Source organism: Strongylocentrotus purpuratus, unplaced genomic scaffold, assembly GCF_000002235.5.
Source record: "Strongylocentrotus purpuratus isolate Spur 01 unplaced genomic scaffold, Spur_5.0 spur5_scaffold_17, whole genome shotgun sequence".
Taxonomy (NCBI): domain Eukaryota; kingdom Metazoa; phylum Echinodermata; class Echinoidea; order Camarodonta; family Strongylocentrotidae; genus Strongylocentrotus; species Strongylocentrotus purpuratus.
Window position 1 is genome coordinate 3338009 of NW_022145602.1, and position 21669 is coordinate 3359677.

The 21669-nt window shown below is 37.7% G+C and overlaps 2 protein-coding genes across 2 annotated transcripts; both read right to left on the reverse strand.

The window, feature by feature from the left end:
• Positions 1-1475: 1475 nt before the first annotated feature.
• On the reverse strand, positions 1476-5595 carry LOC105437354. The gene is made up of 5 exons (XM_030988109.1): positions 5514-5595; positions 4738-4899; positions 3795-4052; positions 3226-3421; positions 1476-1650 (listed from the first exon to the last, which is right to left on the reverse strand). The coding sequence occupies exons 1-5, from the start codon at positions 5593-5595 to the stop codon at positions 1476-1478; spliced, it is 873 nt and encodes a 290-aa protein (XP_030843969.1).
• Positions 5596-11398: 5803 nt separating this feature from the next.
• Positions 11399-15551, reverse strand: LOC105439123. The gene is made up of 4 exons (XM_030988110.1): positions 14681-15551; positions 13139-13393; positions 12002-12121; positions 11399-11487 (listed from the first exon to the last, which is right to left on the reverse strand). The coding sequence occupies exons 1-4, from the start codon at positions 15549-15551 to the stop codon at positions 11399-11401; spliced, it is 1335 nt and encodes a 444-aa protein (XP_030843970.1).
• Between the last annotated feature and the right edge of the window lie 6118 nt (positions 15552-21669).

Consider the following 21669-nt stretch of genomic DNA (forward strand, 5'->3'; position numbering starts at 1 on the left):
TTGAAGACGTTATGTACTGTGTATTAAATTAGTATTTTTGAGAGATGTACAATTTTCTTTACATTTTGATATGTTATGTAAATCAATGAAGATGACTGTTTTTTGATATTTTGTACTGATTGAATGCAATAAAGAATGCTACAAAACAAAAATAAAACTTCAATTCAGAACGGTGAAGCTAAAAGGGGGAGGGGATGGGTGATAAGCGGTTTTGTAAAAAAAAAAGTCCAACAGTGAATCGTGTTTGAGCACGTAATATGAAATGAATAAAATGTAAAATATGAAAAGTTAAGATTCTGATTGCATCAAATATTATTCCATGCTAGAGCAGTAAAAATCCATGGCCAAGTAAGTTATTACAACTTGGCACAGAAGTTGAACTTTCATGACTTTTCATCAAATGATAATCATTACAAATGGTACATTGTTTTGTTTAGCATTAATAGCAATTAATAAAAAAAAATTAGTAAAAGAGGTTACGACTGTTTACATCATTCATTTATATTTCATGAGATTACTGTATAGAAATCTTAAATATTATCCAAGTTTCGCTTCATCAATATTAATTTCATGCTCTCTCTCTCTCTCTCTCTCTCTCTCTTTTTTTTACTTCGTACTTAGGTGTTATATCTGGGTTATTATCTCTCTCTCTCTCTCTCTCTCTTTACTTCGTACTTGATATCTGTGTTTTTATCTCTCTCTCTCTCTCTCTCTCTCTCTTTAGTTCGTACTTGATATCTCTGTTTCTCTCTCTCTCTCTCTCTCTCTCTTTACACACACACACATATATATATATATATATATATAATATATATTTATTTATTTATTCATAAATAACTCTCACCTGGGAGTGAGAAAGCTGGTACATAGAGAGACCTGGAATTCTGTGTGGTTCCTTCTAAAGTCACGTCATTATTATCCTGTGTTTTAATCTCTCTCTCTCTCTCTCCCCCTCTCTCTTTCTCTCTCTCTTACACACTCTCTCTCTCTCTCTCTCTATTCATATATATTTATTCATAAATAACTCACCTGGGAGTGAGAAAGCCGGTATCGTCTTATTTTTTCGTACCACACAGAGACCTGGAATACACCAGTTTACGGTTGTGTGCGCCATTTTAATTGACGAGTAAACAAATCCAATGACCTCTAGAGGTCAGTGGTTTGTGCGTAATTAAGATTGCGCCCATGCAAATTATGATAACATCACTGCCTGCGCGCTGCGCTGTGCGCTCACATCATAATTTGCATGGGCGCAATCTTAATTTACGCACAAACCAAATGACCTCTAGGTCATTGGCTATGTTTACTCGCCAATTAAAATGGCGCCCATGTCTGCGCATGCGCACTGATGTAACCGTAAACTGGTGTATTCTGTGTGGTTCCAACTAAAGTCACGTCATCATTATTCTGTGTTTTAATCTCTCTCTCTCTCTCCCTCTCTCTCTCTCTCTCTCTCTCTATACATATATATTTATTCATAAATAACTCTCACCTGGGAGTGAGAAAGCCGTTACATAGAGAGACCTGGAATTCTGTGTGGTTCCATCTAAAGTGACGTCACCATTGTCCACTGTCCACACATACTCTGTCCCCGTAGGTTCAGCGCCCTCACAGTCAGAATAAAACGTAACTTCGGCATGAAGATAGAAGCTGTTGAAGGGGGAGTTTGAGAACAACTTCATCAAAAAAATAAAAAATAAACACAAATAATATAGACGTTATTATGGATGGTAAAAGCCGATTTATATATCAGCAATATCCCTGATAGAATAATAATTTGTTTAAACGAATACAAGCATGACAATGGAGTCAATGTTTACCATCTATTCTAAGCCAAAAAATGTAAATTTGGCTGTTGACAATTTTATAATTTGAAAAGCGCTATATACTAGCCTAAAAAAAGTGAAATAAATAGCTCGTCACCTGTGCTATCTTAAAGTCCCGCCGCGGCACGAATGTCCTTTGGCAAGACATTGATCTACGTTTGTTGCTCTCCAACCAGATGTTAAATGGGTACCCGGTAGAATGCGAAAGCTAATATGCTTAGATTAGCAAGTGTGCGCTTGTAAAAATGACGCCTGAACGGAATGCTCCCCAGTGAGTGGAGAATGTGCATACATTGTGTGCGGGTTAGCCTGAATCCGATGACCGGGGTAATATTATATATTTGTAAAGCGCTTTGAGAGGGCCTGCGGTCCCGAACAGCGCTATATAAGAACGAGCTATTATTATCATCTTGAGAAAAACAGCCATAAAATTTTGTATTAAATTCCTAAAATGACCATTATCTTCAAACTTAAAATAATTAAAATATGTATTTCCAGATAAAGCTTTTCTCATATGATTTATGTTAATAATGATAATAATAAAAACAATGATAACAATAACACAAAAATAATACGCGAATGAATGTCTTTCATGATGTTATAATTCTTAACTCCAATGGTAATTTGTTCCAGTGAAAGTGTGCTACGGTCGACAAAGCCTTTTCACTGCAGTCGACTCTTCTAGTTCTTGTTCTAAAAAAGCACTTCAGAGTTTAGTCCTTTAAAGGCAGGTTGTAGTCAGACTCCGTGTGCAGTATGTCATAATTTGTTGACATCAGTCGTGGTGGAAATAACATTATTGGGTGTACAAGGAGCAAGTATTCGCAAATAGCAAACTTGTGATCCCACCAAGAAATACCTGCTATAGTCTCTCAGAGAGTCTTCGGATGAGGGAATTGTAAGATAATGGTATTTCAATATGAAACTATTGGAAGAAAATGCAAGTATTACAAAAGGCAACACTAAAGGCTTATCCTTGTGATTGACAACACACCTGTAACCGGGTAAACACCCAAATGGTGTCGAATTCTCTATGAGAACCCAGACTGCAATGTGTCTTTAATAATAATAATATTTAGGTTTTATAAAGCCTAAGCGCTTAACAAATATTCTATTATGCCGGTCATTGGATTCAGTGCTCGCCCGCACACACTGTGTGCACAATCTCCACTCCCTGGGGAGCATTCCAGCCAGGCGTTACTTGACGCTCAAAAAATGTTTGACCAACAACGACGGTCGCAACGGGTACCCATTTAACACCTGGGTGGAGAGTAGTGCAGGTTAATATCTTGCCAAAGGATATTAGTGCCGTGTCGGGATTCGAACCCTCGACCTTCGTATCTCCAGTCAAGCGCCTTAAACCACTCGACCACGACACTCCTGTATTTAGTGGTTGTACCTTTCTGACACCATTACCCTCTTTGGATCAATGGTAGGGACGATGCTAAGACCAGGTACCATTTCTGGTGTACGGACTACATCAATAGAGCCTACACCTGTTCCTCCTAAGAAGTTAGTCGCGAAGGCAGTGAATTTATAGACCACGTCCTCAACCAGCAGGCCGCCATCGATATTCAGGTCAGATGTTGTTATTTCTGGGTATAATAAGAAAGGTTTAAGTATATATTATCATGCATTATACTATATTCATGATACTTTCATAGAAATAATTACATCGCATCACAAGGGTTGTATTTGACAATATTTTTACAGATTCGGAAGCAAAACATTAGATGGACAAAATTATACAATTTTCAAAGAAAAAGTACTGTACATAAGGGGCAAAAAACATTATTGGGGAATTCAAGAGACCATATGACACAAAGCTAAGACAATCTCAAGCCTATCTAAAGTAACCAAAGGACCCTTTCAAAAAGTCAAAAACGTTATCATTTTGATATAGGCTGAGCAGAAATGTTGTAATAATTGAAATGATACATTTATTTAAAAAAAAATAAGAATGCTTACCGCTTAATGCATCGGTAAGATTCGTATTATCTGTTGGGTAAACCATCCAGAGGTAGGTAAAGCTCCTGCTAGCACCTCCGGTGCTCTCCCGTGCAGATAAACTCACATCCCCGCAGCTGCTCACTGTTGTTGCTCCACGTAGGACCACACCCACTGGAGGGGAATCCCCCTCTAATACCGTAATGTTGGTCTCTTTCGCTGCGCTAGGGTACTTACCGGCGCCATAAATGGTGCCATTACGGACGGCGATTTTCTCACCTGGATCAGCGAAAGATAAATAGATTATCATGAATTTCTGACATTTCATGTTGTTATTTCTGAATTTTCCTATACTATTACACTCATATTTTTCTAGCGTGCATGAATTAAACATCCTTGACATTCAAGCACTTAATGTTTAAGCTTATGAGCTAATTTCATAAAAAGGCGTCTTTCTACCATGATATGATTCTTTTAACATATACGTTTGTTTTTATATTGAATGAAATGTTTAATCAGCTTTTGTTTATTTCAGTTTTTCTTTACAAGCTTAAATTGATTCTTCTCCTTTATCTCCCTACTGTACACAATTAGTCTAATCAACATGATCAAAACTATTCTGTTGCGTTTAAAGCCTGAAGTTTACGGAGGCGCGATAGCTCAGGCGGTAGAGCAGTGGTCTCGTAATACGGTGACCCGGGTTTGAAACCAAATCGATGCGCTAGTGCCCTTTGGTAAGGCATTAATCCTCATTGCCAGGTCCCTCGGAGAGGACCTAAAGCCGTCGGCCGTTTGGTTGCTTACTAACAAGCAATTATACTTTCTTAGCAGTCAGGTAAAATAACCACCACCACGAGGATTCCCTCCGTATTGCCCACTTTCTATAAATGTTCACCTGGCATGATGAGATTGTCTCCTTGTCCAAGCATTATCTCGAGTATTTTACGGTTTCTGGTCAACGTACATTGGCTCCCTATCCCTAGCAGGTTCCTACTCGCAGGTGAATCCTCTCCATCTCCCCCATCCATTCCACCTTCCACCGTTGCTACGAAGATTGCATCACAATCAGGAAGGACGTCATCCATGATGGCGACCGGAGTAGGAAACTCAAGAACGAGAACGTTTCCTTCAAATAAATAATACAAATGATTTTATTAGACGTTTGTCCCGGGCGTTTTTCTCCTCGTTCCTGTTCAAGCTTTAATTTTATGATCGCGTATCCTGCTTTATGGAGATAAAAGGGTGTCATTGAAGGTTATCAGGCCCTATCAGGGATTTGCAAACCCTCAAAAAAAAAACTTAAGTCAAAGAGAGAGAGAAAATAAAAGTTGTGCCCCTCCCACATGTGGCCATTGCCCCACATTATGCCTCTGGTGGAATATAGCAGAATTTTAACAGGATTTCTGTATAAAACTTTCACAATTAGGAAAAATCTATCACAAGTATCATAAACACCTTGATTTCTCACGTTTACATCTTTCTAAAAGTATCAAAAGGTATGATGCATGCCCTCCCCTAATAAAACGAGTGCCCCCTCCCCCACACCGATAGCCGAAACCGGGGGAGTGTTTCATCAACATTTGTCCGCCGGTAACTGTCAGCGCTGACTAAATTTGACCAATCAGAGGCCTGGAAAATAGTCAGTGACAATAGAATTGTCGGTGAAAATGATATTAGTCGGAGAAAACCACCGACTAATTGTTTCATGAAACGCCCCCCAGGCTCATCTTCAAATCTTACCTATTGATTTAAAAGAAAGATTAGCCATGTCAAGTTGAGGCGGTGGATCATAGAAGGTTAACACGAAAGGTCCGCCATCCATGGTTGGTAGTGGATCGATTAGATTGAATCCAGGGGAGACTATGACTTGACGCGACTCGGATGGCGTTTGGATGGAAAAGCCCATAGAAGAGCCAATGGCCGAAAAAAATCCCGGTATGAAAGGCTGGTATTTATAATCTGCAAAAGTGGATTGATTTGGATTAGGAAAACTGTTTATGATGATATTAATATTCCGAATATTCATATTTCATTTGATTTATCAATATTATTACAAGATGGGTTTGTGTAAAACACAAAATCACTAGGAACATTCTTTATAAGCTAGAAAATGCATAAATATATTCATTGAAGATTGCATAATGCATAATTGCATGTTTCTGTGCGCTTTACAGAACAGAATACAGAGGGAGTGAAAATATATAGAGCACTGGGTTCATAATTGAGATCTTTAATACAAAGTTGTAAATAGATATGTTTTCAATTTTTGTCATACTTCTGGGGGGGGGGGGGGTTCACAAAGCCTTTTTTAAATGACAAATACCACAAATCAGTGATAAATCTGCTGATAACCAATCACAAGCAAGGATTTCAGTAGCTTATAACACAAATTGTCATTTGTCACTGATGAAATCATGCTCGGATAACGCATTAGGTCATTGCCATGTTCGCACTTTTCGATAGGTGATGGACAAAGCTTAGGAAATTACCTTTGCTTGATTTTTCGAAAGAATTTTTGATTTGAGGTACCACCTATGAATTCTCTAAACAATAATATCGTGGTCGAGTGGATATGTCATCGGACTGTGGATCACAAGGTCCGTGGTTCAAGTCCCACCGCGGCAAGACATTGATCTACATTTGCCACTCTCCACTCAGGTGTTATTAAATGGGTACCGGATAGTTATGCGAAAGCTAATATGGTTGGATTAGCAAGCGGCGCTTGTAAAATGGTGACTTGCTGGAATGCTCCCCAGGGAATGGAAAATGTACATACACTGTGTTGCGGCTAAGCCTGAATCCGATGACCGGGATAATAATATGTACTGCGATGTGAGCTATTATTATTATTATTATTATTACCGTCAAGAAAAAGGAGAAACGGTATGATTTGTATAGCAATGGCTTGAGTAAAATCCGAGCCGTTAGCTGTGAAGCTGAGGTGTACGTCTGTTGATGTCGAGTCGAGCATGAAAACATCTTCGGATATGTCGATTGTGATAGCTGTAAAGACATAATGAAAACATATGGGAATAGATTCATAATAGACCTGGGCCCTGTCTTAAAAATAGTTTATATTAATTGCAACTTATTTGCAATTTATATTAATCGCAACTGTGTTCATGAGAGATAGGGAACTGCATACTTGCGATTGATCAGAGGACTTGCGATTGATTTGGATCAATCGCAACTCTTTGTAAGATAGGGCCCTGTTCAATAATTGTATGCATATATTTTTAACCAAAATTATCTTGACAACTAACAAGATTATAAAGGCTTACCCGACATAACTAAAAATAATGTTTGAAACGTGGATTACATCGCGTTATAAATGAAATATCAATAAATCCATTGGCAGTCCACTAGCTACGACACCTCTACGTTGAATGTTGATTGGTAATGTCATACTTACGCGTGTAAACGCGAATAATTGATGCTTCAACTCGTGTAGTATCGAACACCACGTGAACGTCATATTCCCCTTGAATAAAGAAATAAAATCACAACAATTGTATTAATATATACATAGTATATACAGGTAAAAAAGTAAGTTGTAATTCATTTCATATTCGATAGTAGATTTTCTACCCAAATTCATGCATCATAAGGTTCCTCCTTCTCGGAAGTAATCTGAATAACCGAGTTCGTAATTAGGATTTGCGCATGGGCAGATGAAGGTCATTCGGACCCAAATTGGAAAACCATTGAGACGAATACTCGGATCGTGCTCATGAAAGTTATGTAATCAGTATTCATTTATGCACCAACAGTACATTTATCTGATACACAGGTGGAAGTATTCTTCTCAAGAGGCAAACTAAAGGTATTCATGAAGCACCTCCATCACTTTGGCAGTGATTATTCTAAAATGCACAGGTGGGAAGTATCCATCGTGTCTGAGATCTATGGGTATTTTGGGGTCATGCGGTCCAGAGCTATTTACGAACTCGCTTATTCCTTATTAAACAGTATCCCTGCATTCTTTCATTGACCACGTAAAGCAATCCCAAATTAGACAATTATTTAAATGTAAAAATCCTCTATTATTCTTAAATCCTGAAGTAAACAACGATTAAAACCAAATGCACATCAGTTACTTTGCATACAGATGTCACTAGTAGCAGTAGTAGTAGTAGTAGTAGTAGTAGCAATTGGTAGTAGTCGTAGTAATATTAGTAGTAGAAGAAGTAGTAGGAGTAGTAATTGTAGTAGCAGGAGGAGTAGTAGTAGTAGTATTAGTAGCAGTAGCAGTAATAGCAGAAGAAGTAGCAGTAGTAGTAGTAGTAGTAGAAGCAGAAGTAGTAGTAGGAGTAGTAATAATAGTTGTAGAATTAGTAATAATATACCGTGCTTGTATAGCGCATAATTATGATAAAACGTCTCTATACATTTTCAAGGACTTTGGATATTATTACCCCGGCTTTAGCTCCAGATCCGGCAAGGTAGCGCTCAATGCATTCAAGGAATTATTATGAAGTATGATTATCACTATTGTTATTGTCATTATTAATATGAATATTGTTGATTGTGATGTTGTTATCATTTACATAGATACCATCATCATCATTCACTTGCTAGTCTCCACCCATGTGTTAAATGGGTACCTGACTTGAATGCTCCACAGGGAGTGGAGATTGTGCACACAGTGTCTGCGGGCAAGCACTGAATCCAATGACCGGGGTAAAAAATATATTTGTAAAGCGCTTAGAGACATTGTATTAAGCGCTATGTATTAAAAGCAAAATATTATTATTATTATTCTATTATTTACCAATCTCCAGGTTAGCCACGCAATATCCCATTGATGGACTTACGACCTCCATAGTGCTATCAAACTCCGCAGAGTCTGATAGTCGTACGAATATACAAACGGGTGTAGGTTCCTCATGAAATCCTGCTCCGTGCACCGTGACCTGCGCAGATGAGAGACATTTGTTAATAGACCATGGGTCGATGACCCCAAATATCCACATATCTTTTACCCACTTTTTGTATTTCAGAATAATCAATGCCAAAGTCATGTATGTGCTGCATGAAAAGCTTTTGTTTGCCCTCTTGTATCATAGAATGTACCGTAAGTGCCCACATGAATTATGATTACATAACATGAGCACGTATTCATCTTGGTGGGTTTTACAATTTTTATCACAAATGACCTTTATCTGCCCATGCGCAGATAGTATTTACGAAATGTGTTTATGAAATCTTAAGCTGATTGTTAAGTAATAACATAAGTCTTTCAACAAAAATCTTGAAATAATGCTTGTATTCTTTTGAAATTATTGTTTGGAATCAACTGTCCTGATAACCAACATGTCTGGGCACTTGATATGTAGGTAGTCAATTGACAACCAGGCTCAGTAAACTGGTTTAATGAATATGAGCCGAGGTTTTAGATGGATCAATACTGTAATCATAGTACCGTATTGTACGTATACGCGAATGGCATGTCAAGTCAGGTTTTGTTTGCTGCTGCTGCTGTTTAAAAAAAAAATATATATATATATATTAATGTAGTGTAGTTTAATTATGTATGTTTTGGTCATTGTTGTTGTCGTTGTTGTTTTTGTTGCTGCTGTTGAGTTGCCAACTTGTGTTTGATTGATCCCAACTTAAAAAATTCATAACTTTTTAAAATGTCTAATCGGAATTGCTCAAAGTTTCACTGACCTGTTCCTCTCATTTGCTTAAACTTCTCAACATAACAACTTAATATCATGGTTGACTTTAATATAAATGCCCTTCAGTAATTGATATCCATCGCATACTATTTTGGGTTCGACTTTATTGAGAATCAACAAGGTATAATTGTATAGAGTGAATAGGTCATCGTGACATAAAGTTTGAACATTTTATGGGGAATCGATCGCAAGCCTCGTGCTTTGGGGGAATCGCCATATATGTTACATAAATTGATTGCATATTGACTGTATTTCTTACGAGAAGAATATAAAACGTGTTTGGACACTCCAGTTTAGAAGAGATTTCTAACTAACATACAATTGCATTAGCCTAAGTGTCTGAATGTAATAGTATAGATATAATGACGGCTAAAGTCATGTCTCCAATTTCGACCAATCAGATGGCTAGTTTTCTAAAGAGAGGTATGTAATAAATCTTGTCGTACCTTGTAGTCCGTGCTTTCAGGAATAGCTTTTGGGTCGACACCAACTATTTTCATACAGTCAGTATGGTTTCCGCCACAGGTATCACAGTTGTCAAGGGTTATACCACTGGTATTGAAATAGAATAGAATTGTTTATTCAAAATTACTGTCAAACAAAGTCCCTCTTCTAGAAAAAGCTAATTGCAAAAGTTAAATAGTGTTCAGCCTTCAGCGGTATTCTTAATAACTGAAATATTCGGTATATTAGGGTATTGGTAAGGTATTAGAAAACGAGGTGCAAGAGTGTATGGGTGCAAATATTTGATTGTGAGAACAAAAATCCTAAGATCATAAACATAAGCATAACCATGGGATCAGTTTCAAAGAAACTTCTTACTACAGTCGGCATTTATATATTCTTGCTTCGCATCATCTTTGGACCGATATTAAAAAATAAATGCAAAAGCTAAATCGTATAGTAATATTTATAACTATACTATTGCTATCTACTAGTGTTAGGCTTAACAAAAAAGTGTTGTATTGCCCTTTGCAGTCGACCCCAAAATCCTGAAATTTACGGTCGGCTTTTTATTAAACTTTTTTTGTTACCGTTTTTTTGAGAAAAAATGTTTAATGAATAAAAAAACAAACATATTAAAGCATTCAAAACTGAAAAATAACAGACCAAAGAGGGAAAAAAGCAACAACAACAACAAAACAGGAAAAAAGAAAAGAATTGACCCACCGACTCAGGTGCTGGCAGTTAATAAAGGGCAATACGTATATTTTGTTTAGGCCTTATCGAGTAGTGATATCTACAGGGAGATGTGAGGTGGTCTAGCGGCCATGTCCTTGGTACGTTTCATGTACAAGTATTCAACAAAGGTCCTAATTCAACCAATCTATTTCATTATTGGGTTACGAAAAAATAAAAAACATCAAATTTAGAAGAGATATGAATATTTCAGTTGTTTAACTGTACATAAACATACCTATTAGGTTCTCCATCACAACCTATACATGACGTATCCTCTCCACATCCACCGCATGTATTTAATCCTTCAGTGATATCTAAGCCAGTACCACCAAGTACACAATAACCACACTCATTTTCCATCGCTCCGTAGTCCATATCTAATAGGGGGAATGAGCAGAAATAACATATTTCGTAATAATCAATGATACATGTAGCAATAGCAACTGACAGCAACGATAGGGAAGAAGAAGACGAATAAGACGAAGAAGATTAAAAAGACAAGAAGAACAACTGCAACAAAGACGAGACGATGATGAAGAAGCAGAAGAAGAAATATCAACAACAAAAGGCAAGCAAAAGAAGAAGAAGAAGAAGTAAACGATGTTTATGATGATCACGATGATGATGGTGTTAACATACAATTGATGTTTGATGATGTTTAACCAGACTGCTAAGAAAGCATGTATATACTTGGGATTAAGCAAGTAGGGGACCGACGGCTTTAAGTCCTCTCTGGAGGACTTGGTGATGATGAGTAGTGCCTCATCCTAAGGGCAAGAACGTATCGACTTGGTTTCGACCTCGGTACCTTCCGGTTACGAGACCACTGCTCCACCATTGAGCAATCGCGCCTCCTCAAGAAGAAGAAATAACAGCAACAACAAGCAAGCAAGAGAAGAAAAAGGAATACAAACAACAACTACATGATATAGAACATAAAAGTTCCAAGAAGACATATTTTATTCATTTGTAGTTTAATAAATAATAGAAAGAAATGTTTCAGGAATGACTTTCGTATTTAAATTATTGAAATTTACATTCGCTTGCTTTTGATTTTTGTTTGTAATTGAAAAAAATGAATGAATAAAATGATTAATTAATATCACAGATGGGTATGGAATGTTACCACAACCAAATTTCGTTTTGTTTTGTCCTCGACATGAGCTTTACACTCTTCCAGGCCCGAATTCACAAGGTTTGTAAAAACGCGTCGAAACGCGTCATATGACGCACACAAACCTAAACTTTGGTCTGAAACGCATCGAAACGCGTTATGTGACGCACGTAAACATAGGTTTGTCGAAAACCCCTTTTTTGAATTCGGGCAACTGTCTGTGAGTATGAGTATGTATCGTAGTATCTTACCTAAGGGGCACTTCATGTTACAGTCGATGTGATTGGACGAGAGGAATGATGGGACGCCATCAGACGTTGACATGGTGCAGATGTTACAAGCATCTCGGTCGAAACCTTTCGTGTGACACCCTGCAAAGAAAGGATTACGAAAAAGACTATGGTCGGTACGGAAGTTAAAGCTACGGTCCCCTTTGTTTTACCATGAACCCTCAATTTTTTCTTCCTCTCCTTCTTTTTCTTCTTGTTCTTCTTCTTCTTGTTCTTCTCCTTCTTTTTCTTCTTCTTCTTCTCCTTCTTCTTCTTCTTCCTCTTCTTCTTCTTATTTTTAATCTTCTCATCCTTCTTTTATGTCTGTCTTTATTAAATCATTATATATTTCTATATTTCCTTCTTTTATTCTTTCCCTTTACCCTTGCTGCCAGATTTTGGGGACATATCAAAGGGGACTGCACCTTTCTTAAATATACCATTGCTATATTATATGCTCTGGCGCCATCTCTTGGTAAAAATCATCCAGTATTATTTGACCTTAAGAATAACACCGTTATATCAGTATCTGTATCAGACTGTTGACATTAAACGGTGATGTCTCTTTTTTTTTTTTTTTTACAATTGCCGATAAAAGATGAATGATTATAGATAAACGAGATACTCAATAGAGTCAATACGAAGGCCGGTTGAATGAATGCTTGGGTTTGTATCCCCCTTCTCTCCTCTCCCCTTGCCCGGGGGAAACGGAAGGTGGTAAAGCTATTCACTGTCTAATTTCCATCCAAACAATTCAAAGATGTACTGGCTTTTCTCGACCTAGAGAATGCATCATAAACACACACAAAAACTAATAATTTGTATTGCTTGAGTGAGCAGAATACGACTTTGGTGACAGGGTGCAAAATCCAGAATTTACAAGAATTTGTATTAATTCTATGTCTTGGGAGCAAATTTGAGAGCCTTGTAAAGGCCTTACATTTTCGCATTCTTATGATTTTACGATAATTTACGATAATAATTGAGACATTTCGTAAACAACCTGTAATATCCACAGGCATTATGATACCTTGGAAATATGTGGAAATATTTATTTAGCGAAGTTTTTCCAATTGTCATTTTGATTTTGCTTGAGAAGAGGCCTGGGGGGGGGGGGGCGAAATGTATTTTCACCTGAGAAAGCTACATCGATGGCCTCGCATGCATCCTCAATGCTCATAAACCCGGTATACTGGTAGATTACGTCATCAGTTATGGTGAATTGGAATTCAGTAGAGTTGTCCATCGGAGTCATCATCATTATGACGTCATTGATGATGTTGATGGCGTCATGGGCTATGGTTCCACACGTATCCTCGTTGGTTACGATTAGGAAGAGATGGTTGAGTACCTTCTTTGCCAGGTCTTTAGTTGCTGAAATAGTGCAATAACAAAATGTTCAAGTGTTACAAGTATGCGTTACAATAAAGAAGAAAATATCAATGGAACAGAAAACAAGGCCACTGCAACTTGATAGGGACTCAAGGAGATGTGAGTTGGCTTTGCGATAATGTCTGGTCAGCTCTCTGTCTTAGTCTACAAACTGACTGGCTCGAATTCACAAAGGAGGTGTGTCGACAAACCGAGGTTTATGTACGTCATATGACGCGTTTTGTCGCGTTTTTTTTACAAACCTGGTTTGTAAAAACGCGTCGAAACGCGTCATATCACGCACGAAAACCAAGGTTTGTCGACAAACCTCCTTTGTGAATTCGGGCCACTCAGGCGGACCCCGATTCGAGACTGAGCCACGTCTTTCGGATTGTGGTATTGAAAGTCGGTCCGTGGACGTAAATAATCAATTGTGATTGGTACACGTCTTTATTACCCAATTAAACACACCCACACCCACACAAACACAAACACGCACCAACACATCCACACACAACAGAGCAGTACATATATTTAATTATTTTGTTTGTTTTAATTAATTTATTTTCTTTTGTCTTCCAACATGTACTGATCAAGAGAAAGATCAGGATAGAACGAGGACGTCTTCACACAAGAGAAATGTGATGATATTGTCAATGATACGTCGAACAAATTTGAGACCACAAAGATAGCCAACAATTCTCGGGAACGAACCGAACGAAGGACCTTAAAGCTCCTCTGCACTATTGTGGCCAGGAGGGATAAGAGGGATTAGCGTGGTCACTGACAGGTGGTTATCTCATCAACTCAGCTCTCAATTAACATAAGAAAAAGAAGATCATGGGGGACCAACAGGCACCGCTTAGGCATTGTTTCCTATATAGAGGTAGCAAGTAGCTACAAGTAGTACAGTGAGGCTTTAAGACCTAAATTCACCTTAGCCTTACAATGTTTTGGTCTAATTGATTTTCAGAGGAGTACTTATTTTCGAACTTTCGGTCTCATTGGTGCTCGGTCACGTGGATGCTCTGTAAGCCCTGCTGCAGGCCGGGTATACAGATATACTTTCACAAATTTTCAATTTCAATGTGATTACTATTTTAACTCGATATCCTACTTCTATTTTTACTAGTTCTAGGCCTCTTCCTCCTCCTTCCTCCTCCTCCTCATCCTCCTCCTCTTTGCTACCACTACTACTACTACTACTACTACTACTACTACTCCTAACATCACCACCACCATCGCTACTACTGTTACTACTGCTGATACAGATATGATAAATTCACTTACTCATGTCATTCAAAGCTTCGGTGACATTTTCGCAGAGATCCTCCCTACTTTCGAATCCCATGGCTTTGTAAACGAGCGCTTCAACTTCCTGCATAATCGGATATAGCTCCGAGGTGGAATCGATCCCTAAACCTTCAAGAAATTCATTCAGTTTATCACAATCAGGAGCCGTTGTGGTCAATAAGGTATTCAGGAACTCGGTCCCGAAATCGTAGATTAGTTTTGGCAGAGATGGTTCCAGGAAGAGATGAGCTTGAGGACATATGGTGAGTGGATCCATGATGTCGATGCCATAGAGATCATTGGCGACGTTTCCTAGGGAACCAAGCAAGGGTGATAACAAACTAGATAGATCTACAGGTAACTCAAGTGTCCCATCGGGGCCGGGCGTCGGCATTTCGTCTCCTGCAGGCATTTCCATCATGTCCGTCCCAGTCATGGCTGGCATCTCTCCAGGATCAGTCATGTTCGGTTGGGCTGGAAACACGTCACTCCCCAAAGCAACAAGAGCGTTGCAGAATTCGGTGGCATTGAACCCCTCGTCGTCATTCCTTGCAGAGATAACCTCCTCGCAAACTGGTGTCCAGGTGTCGCTCATATTCCCAATCTCTGGGATCTTCTGGGACAGCTCTGGAAGCACCTCGGAGCAGAGGTATGTGTATGAGTCTATCAGGCGATATTGCATCCACAACCCACCTACGATGTCCAGAATGTAAGGCACTGTCAACGCTCCTTCTGGAAGGATCTCTCCTGGATTCTTGAAGGGATACCACTCTTCCATTGGCATTTCCTCCGTTGGGGTATTAGGCGTGGTGGTTTGAGCTGTTGCCATGGCAACTAACACAGCGAAAGTCAATGTGAAAGTAAGCATCTTGGTTTGATGTGACCAAACTAATCTACAACTGCCCACTGGGTTTGGTATGTCCAGCCGTGCTGGTTGATTATCTGTATAGAGGTAAGAGGTAATACATGAATTTGTATTAGTTATTACTCTTTAGACTTCTAGACAGTTTTTAGATTCACACGACCAGATGCACAAGAGACCGACATTTTTCTATCTATCCTTGTGTAACCTTTACTGACAGTCGGAAGCGTGGGACGTCGGTCCCATAGACCATCGGTCTCGTAGACTTGTTGATACTTCCTGTTTTTCTATAGTTATTGTGTATTTTTTTTTTTTTTTAATTCTCATGCGCAGTCGGCCACACGGACTTTCCTGAATTGTCGGTCTCGGGGGCTGTCTGCCTCTCGGAATGGCCCCTAAACTCTCATACATAATATGAACATGGTTTGGGCATAGATTAACTGGTCGTAAATGAGACTTAATTATTACACCTCAGAGAACAGCTAGTTTACAGCATGTTATATTTTTGTCTGCGACAGATAATATTGATTGTTGTTTTCATTTTTTTAAGCGATCGAATTGAGCTTTCCAGACGTGCACAGATCGTGGGAACTATCAAAGGCTATTAATATCAGTGTATATATGAATCACACACTGTGTTTCTTTTGAATGCTGGCATGTTGCATTGTATCATAATCCTGCCAAGCCTAGATTCGTTAAAGGGGATGTAGCATGAAGAGACTACGTGTCTTTTCCGTGGCCTGACTCGGGGCCAATCGGGTATAATACGACTACGGACGATGCGACCGCAGTATTCACGTGCGTGCAACATACGCGAAACCGAAGCGTGAGGCGAACTTCGGTCTGTTTCGCGAACGCTAGAGTGCGCTGACCGTTAATCAAGTTCATTCGTTTACGTGCAGTTGTCCCAAAAAAGGTCGTAGATGGCTTTAGCCAGTATTTTCCATGCTACATCCCCTTTAAGGGCTAAATTGATCACACGTTATTCCTCAAATTTGTAATATCTTTCTTTTATTGCTATATTGTTCGATTGAAATATAAATGTCTCTGAAAACAGTATACATGGATAACTAAAAAACTTGAACAAGTGGCCAATTTCGATTCGGAAAATATGGTTTTGAATTTCTCAATGTATTTTCAATTTAACGATTATAAAGCTTATATTCGTTTTTAATATTCCTGGCATCAAATTCATTATGGTCATGAAACAAAAATGGACACAGTGTGTGCAGAAAGCAATGGCCTTTCTACTCGTGCATGTGGTGTGTATTGTTAGGGACTGTGAATCAAAAGGTTATGAGCCAAATTACAAAATATGTAATGCCCTTCTTGGAATTAGGATATTATATAACAGAGAATTGGAAAAAAACAGCGCAAGTAAATTCTAGAAAAATGTAGATCTCGGACGACAAGGAGACATGCGATTAAAATTAAGCATTTATTATCCATTGGGATATTCGTGTATCACTGGTAAAAGTTTTCAGATCAGTTGACAAAAAGAAATAGTCACAATCATAGACAATTACAGTAATGGTAGAGGTGTCGTGGTCGAGTGGATATATCACTGGACTGTCGATCCCCGTGTCCTTTGAAAAGATCTTATTATATAGATATGAATTCGAATATGAATATGCATATTGATAAAGATATGCGCATGAATAGGAATATAAATATGTTTCCTTGCAATTGCACTAAACCCTGCTTCGATACGCTATGAACCTTTGACCTTATTTCTTACATTACATTATTTGAAACTGTATTTCATAACTAATTACCAAGTTCAAGTTCAAGTTCAAGAACGTGTTCTATATTTTATTTAGACTGCATATTACAAGGTCAGGATGGTAAAAATATCAGACATAACAACATCGCCCCTCGGGAGTATTTTTCTACTAACCAATGCTAGTTAATGCATCGTATATATCGGAACACAAGTGTTAAATGATGTGGAGTGACAGCAGTGTGTGTATCGGGTGACAAAAGTAGAATTGATTTACTTTCACCTATAAACAGGGGTTGTGCTATCGAAGGTTATAATTCCTCTCCAGCTGTTCGTTTAAACACATCGAACTCACACTGTGTATCGTTGCCTGCCGGCAAGAAGGACATTACATCATTATATTTTCAATGGCAGTAACTGCGTTCTTGCAGACAGCTGATCATATTATGCCCAACTGTTCAATTGCACAGTTTGGATTTTAGGCTGATTGATAAGCTGAGATGAGCAAGCATTTCTGCCTGATCGTCAGTCTATAATCTCTTTCCAAAATGAAATCTTTCTCGTTTATTACAAATGCATTATCATATTATAACAGATTTTTATCAATTTTTTTAAAAGTATCAATCATATTTGTTGAATGTAATTAAAGCAATTTAGATTTTAGATTCATTGACAAATGAATGCAGTTCGAGGGGTAATGATGTCAACAGTAAGCCAAGCTGGGAAATGTATATATTACTTAAACTCCCTAGACCATGATGTTGAGTTGATATTCTATTACATGTCGACTTTATATCAGTTTATCCTTATACAGTGCGTCCCAGAAGAAGAAAAAAGAAACCGAGAGTTATTGATGTTTCATCATAACTTAATCACAATTATAATTAATAAATGACACATATTTGCAAAGCTTAGATTCTCCTCTTTCATTCGATGCAACTCATATAATGCACATTTCACGTATGAGTGATTAAAACAATTTGGAGAAAGGGTACCAAACAGTCATTTGGCGGACGGTATCTGAATTTTCAAAGAGAAAAATCACATTTCCAAAAGGTTCATTTTCTGCCCTTTCATAAGACATCTCAATCAGGAAGTATGAGCCAGGAATAACAAAGTTCTGTTTGTTTAATGTAATGCTTGCATTTCCATAATTTTATCAAACGAATTCGTTTTCACTGGCTGCCTGCCGTAGAAATAAACATCAAACTTCGTTTCGTTGACGATCAGCCATGCATGCAGTATTTCGTCTTCTCTTTTGTTAGGGTAGACAGCCAATGAAAACGAATTCGTTTAATAAAATTATGGAAATGCAAACATAAATTTAAACAAACATATCTTTGGATGATGTTTGAAGGTTTGCATGGTGGTATGAATAATCACGGAAGAGGTTTACGGTACACCGTGTGTAAAGTCCTCGAGGGACTGAGGAAAGTGGATAGAAAATAGAAGTGAGATGGAAAGGCGAGAAAGTGGAGGTTGGAAGGAAGAGTATCTTTCGGAAGTGAGTATAGTCCTGAAAAGGACTGTAAACCAGAAAGTTGTAGGAGGGATGAGAGGTTTGAGTAGAAGACTGGATTGAGTTGGAGAGTTGAGTAGGCGAGTAGAGTTGCAGAGCAGGAGCAGGAGAGTAGACTCCTGAAGACGGACAGTCAACCTGTCCGAAACGTCGAGTCTACTCTCCTGCTCCTGCTCTGCAACTCTACTCGCCTACTCAACTCTCCAACTCAATCCAGTCTTCTACTCAAACCTCTCATCCCTCCTACAACTTTCTGGTTTACAGTCCTTTTCAGGACTATACTCACTTCCGAAAGATACTCTTCCTTCCAACCTCCACTTTCTCGCCTTTCCATCTCACTTCTATTTTCTATCCACTTTCCTCAGTCCCTCGAGGACTTTACACATGGTGTACCGTAAACCTCTTCCGTGATTAAACATATCTTTGTTATTCCTGGCTTATTTTTCCTGATTGAGGTGTCATATGCAAGGGCAGAAACGTAAACTTTTTGGAAATGCGATTTTCTTCATGAAATTCAGATACCGTCCCCCAAAATGACTTTTTGGTACCCTTTCTCCAAATTGTTTTCAATCTCTCATGCGTGAAATTTGCATCATATGAGTTGCATCAAATGAAAGAAGAGGATCTAAGCTTTAAAAATATGTATAATGTATTACTTATATTTATGATTAAGTTATGATAACAAATCGATAGTTCTCGGTTTTGTTTTTTTCTGGGACGCACTGCAGTTTACTGTTGCTGCTGATACGAAATTACGTATTCATGTGTCACATGGCATTTTATTCCATACCAGTGTTGTGCCACACCCATTCTCTCTCTCTCTCTCTCTCTCTCTCTCTCTATATTTATATATAATATATATATATATATATTCCCGTCTCCCTTCTTTTACCCTTCTTCCTTTCATTTACACTTTCATTTAATTTCCTCTGCTACTCTCTTAAAGGTCCTATTTTTCTGTTAACAATGTATAGGCAATATACACTCTAATGACATCATATGGTGAATTAATGAATGATCTTATAAACACTTTTATTTCTTTTTCAAACCTAGCAGATTAAAATTAATACAATCAAGAAATTAGATTACTTGATATTCTAAAGTCAAACACATTTCATATGTATGTACAAGTTTTTCTTTTTTAGTTCTTATTTTTGTCTTCTCCATTCCAGACACTTTAATCGGTCTGTATGTGGGGAATCAATGGCTACGAGAGAGAAACAAAATCTGTTCCTAATAATAAAAATAATAATAACAATAATACATAAGATTTGTATGGCGCCAAATCCACTTGACAATCATACGCTCAAGGCGCAGCTTGTGCAAAATATGAAATACATGATAAATATATACAAAAGTGCAAGAGGAAAGGTACAGACATGAAAGGTAATGGTAATCATTTATAAGCTAAATTAAACAGATATTTCTTAAGATCAACAGTGTGACAAAAACAAACATAATATTAGAGAAACATATCATCACGTTATAATAAATAAATATTGAGTAAAATGATTGAGAAGATTAAATGGTAAATCCCATGTGTTTTGCTATTCGGTGTTTCATACATTTCAAATTATTTGGGAACCAAATCTTTCACTTGTCCTCTTATTTGGTTCTTATCGAGGTTCTCATAGAGCAGGTATACCAACATATAACATGTGGTCAGTAATGTATTGGTCAAAATAGTTTTGATCTATCGAAATAAAACGTACTCACCGGTTTAACTCGTGCTGGCGAAAACAAATACTCAGGATTTTATCTTCCAAAAACTTTCAGGTGTATTGATAATCCTAGAGCGAAAACTGAATATGACGAATTATTCGTAAAACCTGATGGGGTGCTTTGCAATCATGCTAGTGCGCATGGTCGTGTTTGCTGTGATCTGATTGGTGGGATTTATTGATTATTGACGAGGTGAAAAAACCCAAAACAATATTTCTCATTGATGGTCGAATATGCATGGTGTATTTTCAATGTATATATAGATACTTAATATTTTCGTTTCAAATATAAGATTTTTTGTTTAAACGAAAAAGAAGGGAAAAAATAATACATGAGGTTACGTTCTCCTTTTTAGTGATCATTCAACTAGTATTATGCCAATGTACATGTTATAGTTTTATTTCTTGATTTCTTTTATTTTACTGTAAATATGACAATATTAGTCTCCGAACTTTTGCCATGTTCTTTTTGTATTTTCTTTTCTTTTCTTTTCTTTTTGTTAAAAAAAATGTAATAAATAATAATTAAAACAAATAAATACGTGAAGGAAAGGTAGGAAAAAGCTGAATTCTTTTAAAACACAATCTGACAATCATTGATTTGAAGTGAAGTAGAGTATATCAACAAAACATTTAAAATGTGTGTAGATGACAGAGATGCTGTTAGCACATTTTAATGATGCAAACCATTCGTCAGCCGCAATGTTTGATATTTTCTTGTTACAGTATAACTAGCCTTCTGTTATACATTCATCAATCATTTTGTTCTGCTTGTTTCTGCCATTAACTGTCGAATGATATGCCTACCCTCATCTTGATATTAAAAATATGACTACTGGGGTGATGCAAGAAAGTTGCAGCCAATTGCAAATCCCCAAAACAAAGCGTAAGTCTTGCGTTTAATTGCAAATTTGCAATTGATCGCAACTCAACTGTCTTGCCCCATGTTGCACTGTAAGAGAGAGAGAGAGAGAAAGAGAAAGAGAGAGAGAGAGAGAGAGGGAGGGAGAGGGGGGGGGGGGTTAAAAGCTATATCTAGTTAACTTAATTTATTTATTACAATTTTAATCCTAACAAAATACTAGGACATTTGGGAGACTAGTGGGGCGTTGCCAAAAAAGTTGAGTTGCAATCGATTGCAAATATCAGTTGCAAATTTTGCAA

Bases quoted from the DNA above. Each gene is read 5' to 3' on its own strand.
- LOC105437354 (XM_030988109.1), bottom strand. From the start codon at position 5,595: ATGGATGGCGGACCTTTCGTGTTAACCTTCTATGATCCACCGCCTCAA. The intron at 4,900-5,513 runs GTAAGATTTGAA...ATTTATTTGAAG, and splicing joins TCTTTCTTTTAAATCAATAG to GAAACGTTCTCGTTCTTGAG. The intron at 4,053-4,737 runs GTACGTTGACCA...TCGCTGATCCAG, and splicing joins GCTAGGGATAGGGAGCCAAT to GTGAGAAAATCGCCGTCCGT.
- LOC105439123 (XM_030988110.1), bottom strand. From the start codon at position 15,551: ATGCTTACTTTCACATTGACTTTCGCTGTGTTAGTTGCCATGGCAACA. The intron at 13,394-14,680 runs GTAAGTGAATTT...GCACTATTTCAG, and splicing joins CGAAGCTTTGAATGACATGA to CAACTAAAGACCTGGCAAAG. The intron at 12,122-13,138 runs GCCCCCCCCCCC...CTTTCTTTGCAG, and splicing joins CTCAGGTGAAAATACATTTC to GGTGTCACACGAAAGGTTTC.